This window comes from Cornus florida, unplaced genomic scaffold (genome assembly GCF_030987335.1).
Source record: "Cornus florida cultivar Cherokee Brave unplaced genomic scaffold, ASM3098733v1 CherokeeBrave_3.0.0_Hap2_Chr02, whole genome shotgun sequence".
Classification (NCBI taxonomy): Eukaryota; Viridiplantae; Streptophyta; class Magnoliopsida; order Cornales; family Cornaceae; genus Cornus; species Cornus florida.
The window spans coordinates 80,060,326-80,071,379 of NW_026775572.1; the positions used below are offsets into that span (position 1 = coordinate 80,060,326).

General features: G+C 34.2%; 1 protein-coding gene across 1 annotated transcript; it reads left to right on the top strand.

The window, feature by feature from the left end:
* The first annotated feature begins 258 nt into the window (after positions 1-258).
* On the top strand, positions 259-10,848 carry LOC132295369 (cell division control protein 2 homolog 1-like). Its single transcript, XM_059793600.1, has 9 exons — positions 259-602; positions 3,836-3,896; positions 3,976-4,160; positions 8,108-8,228; positions 8,715-8,888; positions 9,857-10,023; positions 10,119-10,194; positions 10,299-10,373; positions 10,534-10,848. The coding sequence occupies exons 2-9, from the start codon at positions 3,885-3,887 to the stop codon at positions 10,606-10,608; spliced, it is 885 nt and encodes a 294-aa protein (XP_059649583.1). The 5' UTR covers positions 259-602; positions 3,836-3,884; the 3' UTR covers positions 10,609-10,848.
* The last annotated feature ends 206 nt before the right edge of the window (positions 10,849-11,054 follow it).

Below are 11,054 nucleotides of genomic sequence, written 5' to 3' on the forward strand. Positions count from 1 at the left end.
TTGTTTTTTTTTTTTTTTTTTTTTTTTTTTTTAACTAAAGTAAATGTGTAATTATGCAAAATATAACAAATCTTACCCAAATATAAATGTGATATAAATTGCACATTGATCAAACTATTTCTAAATTGGTCCACAAAAAAGAATAATAGAAATTGCATATTAGAAAAGACGGAATTTTAAGAATTAATAAACGAAACTTACCCAAACTAAACTAAGTAAGAAAAAAGAAACTTTACCCAAACTTGCCTTCAATGCATTCAACAATTCTAAGACGTTCAGAAGCACCATACAAGTGCTACACATTCAACGGCGCTAACAGGTGGGATGATGGAGAGGGACTGTACGAGTGTTACATCAGACGGTGCTGGAAGGTTGGATGATGGAGAGCACTGTACAAGTGCCACACCCAGTATCTCCTCTGATTGATTTTGGAGGGAAATGCAGTTAGTCAGTTACGCCTCTGTAATTGTGTGCATAAATAAGATTCTCTCTCCTCATTTCACCAAAATTTTCACTTTGAAACTCTTGTCTGCAACTCTAGTTCGATTTCGGAAACAATCGGGAAATTAGGGCAAAACCGGGGATCGTCACTATTTCTTCAAGTAAACTCTCTCTCTCTCTCTCTCTCTCTCGCTAAACACACTTCTACAGACACTTTCACACACACACAACACGTATCATCTTCTTCAATTTCAATTATATATTCAATTTCTATTAAATCTTCAATTTCAATTATAGTATCTTAGTTTTAATTTTTGTTTAGGTTGAGCTTTGTCAGATCCCTACGATCTCTTGATTGCTATGTATGTCTGAAGCTTGTGCGTACACACACGCACACATTAATATATATGATATCTTCTATGTGAATAGATCTGTATTAAGCTATGTAAGCCCTAGCAACTGTACATATATATATATATATATATTCTATATGCATAGATCTGTATGACATCTTCTATATATTTAGGATGATTTTCTGTAGAAACTTTCTAGTTGTTTTGTGCTTCATTGAATCGTTGGTCTGATATTCTGATATTACAAGTTGCTGAAGAATTTCTGGCTTAATAGTATATAAAGTTGCTTTTGAATGTGCAAGATATATATGTTCATTAACAGTACAAATTATAATTTCTTACGTTGCATAGATGGAATATTTTACACTTGTGTAAACGATTGAAGCATTTGAAGATAGAATTCACAACTTTAGAGATGAAATTATCATCTACATAATTGAAGAATTTAGTAGTTGATCTTAAATGATCCAACAGTTAATATGTTTTGCGATCTCGAGCATCCTTTATTTCTGTGGAATTTGGTGAGGAAGACACTATTTTGCTGACTCTGTTTGCATATGGGAGTTTTGATGTGGATGTGTTATGAATAGTTATCAAAGAGTAGAGTGGTATTCTATTGTCTAGTCTTATGGAATTCTATGATAGTTTTATGGACTATGTTGTTCTGCCGGCACAGACAGATAAGTGGCAACAAATTGGTCCAACTTTTATATGAAGTAGCCATCCCTTCTCTGCAATAGTAGCTCATATCTTGAGAGATGGTGTTAATTCTGTTGAACATTTGCTAGAATTTCTCTGCTTCACAATAGGAGTACCCCCTCAACTCATCTTTGGGGACTTTGTTGAGCATGACTACTTTGTGGACTTAATAATCGAGTGCGAGTTATTCTTTTTGGTATTGAATTGACAGTAGAAATTAGATATTTTTTGTGCATGTATTCATTCTTTGGTAACCCTCGAGGAAGACTACCAACTAGGGGGTAAAATAACTGTATGGGAAACACAAACTATTAATAGTTTTAGTTCTTTACAATATTCAGGTGCTACAGAAACTATTAACCATAATCTTTTCAGATGCTCCTGGTGGAAAACATATTATGCAACTTGTTATATTTATAAGCTCATGTGAAGTGGCTCTGAAGTAGGTTGGTTCACAGGAAATATAAGGATAAAACTATTGTTGTTCAACTGATTCCGGATTTCACAGCTAGTGTATGCCATATTTGAAACAAATAAATCACAGAGCTACGAATAGTACTAGTAATGAAAAAATGTTGTTCAAGTGATATTGGCTATGGCAGCTTCTGCCATCTTTGGAACAAATAAATTGTAAAGTTATGAATAATGGTACTAATAAAAGCTCCAGGGTGCTTTACAGGATGAAGGAGGAAGTCCGAGCTAGATGGTCATCATGATCAGAAGTAGGAAATAGGTTCTAGTTGGAAACTACCTATGACTTGGTTTAGAATGTAGTTTATGTTTGGACTTTGGAGATAGTTATCATCGTTTCTTCGGTTCATTGTTGGTTGCCAGTGTAGCTTTATTGGAGATATGTATATCGATGTTTGTCTTTTATTGTCCAGATGTGCTGTTTGTTTTTTCTATAGGATGTGCTCTCTTCTGCTTTATACTTATATATATTTATGTTTATTTTCTTCATTGCCGTTACCTACCAAAAGAAAAAGAAAATTTAGGAAAAAGAAAAAGGAAGGCATTCGACGATAGTTGATTAGATTTCAACAACCATCAGACTGAACCGTGCTACTATATTATTAATTTTCTCTTCCTATTCCCATTTTGGTGTTTTATATCTCTGACCATTAATCTTTGTTGTTTATAAGTTATTTCTATTATACAAGTTACACATGACTTTCGACGTTAGAAGCTCTGTTAAACTCATACGGTGTACAAAGAAGGATCTGTTTTCCCATTGCTACGTGATGAATTTAAGTTTTGAGGTTCTTCCACAGGCAAACTAGTCATAAAATGGCTGAAAAAGGCTACTAACATTTGAGTCAGGTGAATTGTTATTATTTCTTATGATAAATCAGGTGAATTATTTTATAAAGTTAATTGAATTATTTGTTAGTTGTGTTTACTTAAAGATGCATTCCATCAGTATGGAATAAAATAGAAGGAAAAAAAAGTGAAGGATAAACTGTGGATGCACAAATAAATAATGTTTCTTATAAATAGAAAAGAAAGGTGAAGGAAAAACTGAGGATGCACCAAGAAAAGAAACAGTATAGTGACTCAGTAACGAGTTTCTTTTGGTGCTTAGCGTCTTGCTTAGTAAGACTTGTAAGATATTTTTGAGGTTATGTGGGCAATGGTAAATAAAGAAGGATGAAATAGGAACACTGGTATGTATAATACAATATTGATGTTATTAATAACCATGCAACTTTTGGAGTTTTGATTTCTATAGTGATTGGCTAAAGAAAATGTAAAATATTTTGCAGCAGAAGGAATAAAATGAGATTTTTTGGTTTACCCTTTTTAAAGCTGTGTATGTTAGAAATGAAAAGGGAAAAAGGAAATTTATTCCCAATTGGATCCAAGAAATTCCAAAAACTAATTTTTAGAAATTTCTTATTCTTCTTCTCTCATTTATTTATTTATTTTTTCCTTTTCAGTTTAGTCCATCCATGACTACCTTTGGCATGTCTAGCACTGAAAACTTTGTTCAGGGCTGAGAGTTTCGATACATTTGTTTATGGATGACCACTCATTGCATTTATGGCTTTTAAGTTCTGGTCAAATGTCCCTCCAAATTTTCTTCTTTTGGCACGTCTGGTTTCAGTTCTTTTTGTACTTGTAATGGTTAAAATTTTGGAAGTTTCTGAGTTGATATGTTTTATCATTAGTTATTTTCTTTCTTCCCAATGCAGATTTGTGGTTTGCAAGTTCTTGAGTTTATTTGTATTTCATGACTATCAACTGTCCTATTTTGAGGGTTAGCTTGATTATTTGTTAACATATCCATTTATTTTCCCTTGTTAATTGATCATTTATTAGAACTCCATTTTCCATTTTTACAGCTCAAAAACTTCAGATTTCCTTTGGTGTTGGTCCTGCTTGACCTGATAAATGGAGGATAAAGTAAGGTTTCTTACTTCTAATTTATTTTGATGCTACTCCAAGTCTCCTTGAATGGTTGTTCATGCTGTTGGATTTGCAGTATCAGCTGATTGAGATGATTGGAAAAGGCGGATTTGGTGTGGTTTACAAGTGCCGTGAACGCGCGACCAATAAAACTGTAGCTCTGAAGAGGATTATCTTTAAAGATCAAGATGAAGGTGTCCCCAGTTCAGTAATAAGAGAAATCTCACTTTTGCAGGAACTGAATCATGGCAATATAATCAGGTAATGCTAGTTTATTGTAATTGTTATGACAAATAGCCAATAATGAGATGAAAGAGTAATGTTTATAAGATTGATAGTTTTTCCTCTTCTTGCCACATCTTTTTCTCTTTTTTCCATTGATTTTTGGTCCAGAATGTTATGGAATCTTAGTGCAAGTTACAGGACTCAACATTTTCTCTCTCTCAACCAATCAAAAAGAAAAAAAAAACAATTAAAACCAAATTACGTCCTAATATTTCTATGAAATGAGGAGATGTATTCGCTACACTATCGCTTGGAAACTACCTTCTCCTTTTCTATATTAAGAATTGGTGAATTAATTGCTGATTTCTTTTGGAAGTTCTGAAGCGTCCACCTAACCCAGAGAATGAATTTGTCTTGTATAATACGTTTTACTAATATAATTACGTTTTCTTTCCTAATGACACAATTTATTATGAAATGCAGAGCTTAGTAGAGCCCCATGCTAAGGAATAAATAAGAGGTATTATTGATTGCATAATATTTCTTGCTTATGGATTCTTAGGATACACTTGGTTTGTGTTGATGGTTGCTCCATTGTATGCCACCTGCCATGCAACAGCAATATTGTATGAAAAATTAATTATGTCTTTTGTTTAGCATCTCAACATGACTAGTACTCAAAATTCAAAGTACCTAAGTACCTTTAGTGGTTCTTTTTTCTTTTCCTTTATTTTTGTTGACTTAGAGGGGAGTCCTCGCACTTTGGGTGGGATCATTCTCCTTCCGACACGTCGCAGGCCCCAATTAGTAGTAATGTGAGGTGTCGAACCTAGGACCTCCGCCCCGTGAGTCGTGTTCTTGGCCAACAGCTCCACCCCCTTGGGGTTACCTTTAATGATGTTTGTGTGTTCTATAAGCAGAGATTTGTAGCCAATAACTATTAGATTATGTATAAACGGTTTTGAACTTAATTTAACTTAAAATAAACTTAATTTCAACATGTCTTTAGGTTACTTATATATATATATATATATATATATATATTTGTCAGGTGCTCAGGTCTATCTGTTGGCAGATCATTCATAGAATCATAGGCATTCATATCTTCTCTCACCTCCTCAATCCAAGTTTTTTGCCTCTTGTGTTGTTCTTTTGGTTGTCATGTACTTGAATAAAATCAGTCTCACATATTTGTGCATTCTGTTAGTGTTTGTTACATGTTGCACCTCCATCTTAGATGACTTTTCTTGTCTCCCGTTTGATGGTTTCCTCCTCTAACTTCTTGAGTATGCCATTTTTTTCTTTTGGTTACAAATTTGATTGAGTCTATGAAGTGTAAAATCCTCAGATTATAAAATGATTTTTGGCCATCTATTTTTCGTATCCTTCAGATAGAAATTATTTTGATTGAGCATGTATGATGTGCCAAAATCAAATATTATTAAACCAAGTTAATTTTTTTGCCAACAGTGAAGTATTACTTTAATTGAGAGACTAATCACATAACTTAATTGCTTACATTTAAATCGCCAGATTAGTTATCTCATGCTAATATATCATTTATTGCAACACTACATTTGTGGGGCTAGGCATTTGTGCTTCTTCCAGAGTGAAAGGTTTGGTTCCATGCTTGTCCTGAAAAGCTAGGACTGATTATGCATATACAATGCAAGATTTTGATTTAGTTATGACTAATATATCTAATCTAGGGAGTACTTTCTTTTTGGTTTTTAGAAAAAAAAAAATATTTTAGTTGGAACATCAACCTTTCTTTACATGGTTGAACATCTTCTTTTTGATAATTAAAATTTGAAATGACATCAACAATTATAACAAAAAAATTTTAAGTCAAAGAAAATTTCCTGATCCTTTATTCTTTTTTAGAGAAGTGATACACGTATCAAATACGAAGTAAGAAAATGTCGTTTGGTTTATCTTTTTCTCGGGACTCCTTTCTTTTGACTCTGGTTACAACATTTATTCTGTCATCACAACACTTCATCCCGAACCTCAAACATCACTACTTCAACAACATCTTGCCTGACTCCTTCACCTAATCCAGCCAATCTCTCCTGCCTCAACGGTTCATCCACTAATATCCGTGCAGTTATGGACTCGATCAAGAACAACAAACCAGTACAAGATTTGCTTGTAATTGTCTTGACAATTGTTGGAAGGGCAAAACATGGACTCCTTCTATGAAGATTTATGTTTTTTTCTTTTTCTTTTCAAATCTTCTTGATTCTTTGCGTATTACATTTCAGAAAATGATTATTATAATATTGGACATAGATGTTGAAACTCGTGGATGTACAATCTCCCTAAAACATATACTTTCATTTTGTAATGGTGCAAAGACAAAAACGTAGCAAGATTAGGTTTTCCAAAATGTGAGGGAGAAATTAGGTGTGGCACCTGTTAGTGACAAGATTAAAAAGAGTATACTTAGGTGGTATGGACATATACGCAAAAGATCTATATATGCACCAGTGAGGAATGGAAGGATAATTTTCACAAAGGGTACCCGAAATTAACATGAGATGAAATCATATGAAATGACTTTAAGAAGTTAATTATTAGAGGAGAGATGTCTTGTAATAGAAAAGAATGGAGAAAGAGAATCCATGTATTCATATGGGAATAAGGCAAGGATGATGATGATTAGGGTTTTCCTTTTTCAGTGGAGACCCGAATCCAACTATTATTGGACAAATTCATCAAAACCTCACCATTGTTCTTATCTTATAGGATGATTTTTTTTTGCGATTGGTTTTTTTTTTCTCCATATAATAAATGAATAAATTTATCTTAAATTACCAACGTGGAATAGCCATGTAATTCATCATATAAATCACAAATTTTCTTTCGTTGTCTTTATCATTTTCCTTCTTGTTCATGTTTCATCAATTACCCATTGAAGCTTGCAGCTAGCCATATAAATTTTAACCCTTGAATATAAAGTAACTCCAGAACTATTCTTGTTTTCCTTTCAGCATAGTGAGTGATGGCAATAAATGTTGCAAGTTTTTAGTCCTTGGATAATTTATTCTAATTTTTGCTTTATTTCTCTTTTCTTCTCTTGGGACACTTTGAATGTGTATGCATGTGTTGTTGTTACAAGCCCCATGTTTGGTGAATTAATCACAATTCTCAAAGGAAAATTTATGACTCACAAGGGGCGTATGGTCCCATTGTGTCTTTATAGAACTAGAAATGAAAGCTTATAAATCTAGAAAATAAAAGGCTTCATCACTTTCTGTGATAATCATTCCAAATCCGTCCTTAAAGTAACAACTAAATTTTATGACATTATTTATGAGATAACTCCTCTCTTTGTTTCCCCTCTCCTTGTAATGGCTCTATCTGAAGTGATGGATGTATTCCTAGGAATGCTATCTAGTATCTAGAACTCAATGGGGCCATTTAGTTCATGTGGGACTTTTATGGCTTATTGGAAAAATAATAATACTCATCTGTGGAATTGTGTTTATACAATGATTTATATCTTGTGTATCATACAGTACAACATATCACTTGTATTTCTAGAATTTGTAATAGCGGAATGAAGATGAGACGTCAGATGTCTACTTCCACTGAGGCAGACATTACTGGATTTGTTTTTGGCATTTTATGCTATATCACACTTCTAAAAATACTTGTACCAAAATGAATATATTAAGGAGGGCTAACTTTCCATTCTCTTTTAATTGTTGTTCTGGTTGATGGATGTATGTAGAACTTGATTGTCTCATGAGTATAGTACTATAGTGCATCCTTAGTTCAAAAAGGCCCTTATCTATTTAATATACATTAAAAATTTATTGGTTGCAAATAGTAGTAAATCTCTTATGTTTGATTTATCTGCTAGATATCTTTCTATTAACTTTCTTAATTTCTTGAACCTTTGACAACATGTAAACAGTTCTAATTTTGTGAATTTCTATATATATATATATATAATGTGTGTGGAACTTTGGAAACAGGTTACTTGAGGTAATAAACAATGGGGCAGGCGTGGATCTCATTTTTGAGTGTCTGGACCTTGACCTGTCAAAGTTCATTGCATCTTATCCTGAGATTGCAAAGGACCGACAAAAAATAAAGGTGGGTGAGAGCCTTTTGGATGTGTTTCCGTAAATGGGTTACTTATGTTTGTAACTTAAAAATAAAGCTAAACTGGTGCATTGATGAAATGGTATAGATGTTTATGGCCTTCTCTTTTCACTTTTACAGATCGATAAACTTTTCTTTATTGTATGAATATTTTTTATTTGACACTAGCACTTTTCTATTGTTATGACATGATAATGCTTGAGGTGGTTTATTTATAAATTTCACGTTAACGATATTTTTCAATTTTGTGGTCTGATAAAATTGAGTGGTAATATGATGAATAAAGTAGAATGACGGACACTGACGGAAACTCCATACAGTTTTCGAAATACTCCTGTTTATCTTTCTCATTTTTTATCATTGATTTATTTTTATTATTATATATATATATAGTATAAATTTTGTTTGTCTGCAGTTACTTTGGATAGCTAGTTGGGATGACAATGATGATTACCTTCGAACATGATCTCTCTGCAGGGTTTTCTCTCTCAGATTCTCCATGGTGTTGCTTATTGTCATTCTTATAAAATACTCCATCGGGATTTGAAACCTGAGAATTTGCTGATAGATGTCAACAATAACGTAGTGAAGATTGCTGACTTTGGATTGGCCAGGGCATTTGGTGTTCCTCTTAGGAACTACACTGACAAGGTTTGTCACTGTTCATTACTATTATCCTTGTTTTTGTCCTTTTTGTATACCTGATTGCTTTGGTAACAATTTTTCACTTGCCACGGGGATATGTAAGCTTGGAAATTGCACAATTTGAATACCCCAACTTAGGAGACATTTATATATGCCTTTTTTTTTTTTTTTTTTTTTCATGTATAAAAATAAAGAAATAATTGTTCCCAAAAAACAGAAGAGTATCTTTAGTGTGGGATGGGGAACACTCAGCAATTTCCAGATTCCCCTTAGGGACATTTGGACATTACTTTGTGTAAAATTGTTATTCTTCCTGAATGTTGCTCTGGAAGTTGAGATCAAGCTGAATGGGGTTGGCTGAGTGGAGTAATTTGTTCTTCCACTTAGAAAACAAATATGTTTATTATCTTTGTGAAACATTGATACTCTATTATTGTATAACTAGTTGAATAAAAATTGATTATTCTCCTGAGTCCTGACTCTGGGCGTAGCAAGCGAGAGAAATTTGGGAAGTTCTCCTTTAGGTGTCTTTTGTAAACCCACAGTAGTCGGAAAAGTGACATTCGAATATTAATTTCGTATAATTGGTATCATTCTTTCTCAATGTTGTTTGGATGATAAGAGAAAAATGATCGTAGGATTCTTGCCTGCTTTCGTTTCTTTCTCTTCTCTTATTTCCAGCAGCTTCGTTCTAGTTGCTCTGGAACAATTAGGAGATTCTTTATAAGAAATATGGGGTTCTGCTTCTGGGGTCAACATGCTATTGGGTGGTGGACTGAGTACACTCTAGAGGTTGTGATTCTGGCCTTACTAGGAAAGGAAGTCCGTTGCAAATGTAATGTTGAGCAATTAAGTTGTATGTTTTGATCACTTCTCGAGTAACTTTATACTCTTCTACAAGGAAACTATTTAAGCATGAGTCAACTTGTTTATCACATTGTCTATGATTTTCTTACTTTTGAAGTGCACTCCAGGTTGCAACTTTAGCATACAGGGCACCCGAACTTCTGCTTGGTGCCAAATACTCCACTCCGGTTGATAAGTGGTCTGTGGGGTGTATATTTGCTGAGATGGTGACCCGTCGGCGTCGGCCTCTGTTCGATGGATACACTGAATTTAATGTACTGATGGAAATATTCAGGTGCTATATAGCTCACACAAACCGATTTTATGTGGATATTCATTTTCCATGTCAAGTTCATTCAGTCATATTGACATCTGCATTCCTGTACGAAGGATGTTTGGTGTGCCAACTGAAGCAACCTGGCCTGGAGTGACTTCATTATGTGGCTACATTACTAAAGCGATCGCGGTAATAGAGGATTTTGAGCTTGCTTTGTCTCTTTGATCCGCCTGTCACATAATATATCTTTAAAAGGGTACTGCCCTCACCAATTGTTTCTCTTCTGCTGACAGTTCCCCACTGTTGTCACACGAGACCTTGCAGCCGAGGCCCCTAAAGTTGGAGCTGTCGGATTGGATCTTCTTTCTGTAAGTAGGGATTTTGCTATATATACCTTAGTCTGTTTCTGATGCATCACAAGGAGTTTCTGGTTCTAATTGTGTATAAAGAATTTTGAAAACGTCACTGCATTTTGAAAGTGAGTGGAATATATATAAAATATAAATTTTATCTGTTGCTTTTATGCAGAAAATGCTGATCTTGGATCCAAGTAGAAGGATTACTGCTTCTGACGCACTTCAGCATGCATACTTCCGTATTTGAGCTCTGAATGGTTGGATAGTTCGTTCATCCGTGTACTCTCTGCATCTACGGAACTTGATTCTTCTTTTCCCCTCCACTAACAAAACTGTGTACATAACTTGCACTCGTTACTACTGTTCTACTGAAACTGTTACGATAACAAGGTCTTGAATCTCACCAAAAACTAGGTGGAATATCATTTCTCCTTGTTTGGTTGTGTGGAAATATTATGACACCAGAGGTGGAGGGTATTGTTTCTAATGCTTGGATTCGGCCTTTAGATCCTTTTTTTTGCCACAAATTTACCGGCCAAGCCGTATTCATCTTCAATGTGCTTGCTTTGTAGTGCTGACAAAGCCAGTCTCTCCCTGATATTTGCCTCCCAGGTAAATGGACATAAATGGGGGGTCTCATGAATGAGAGACTACTACTTTATGCTTTCATCTACTTGTCTTGCTTTTATCTTC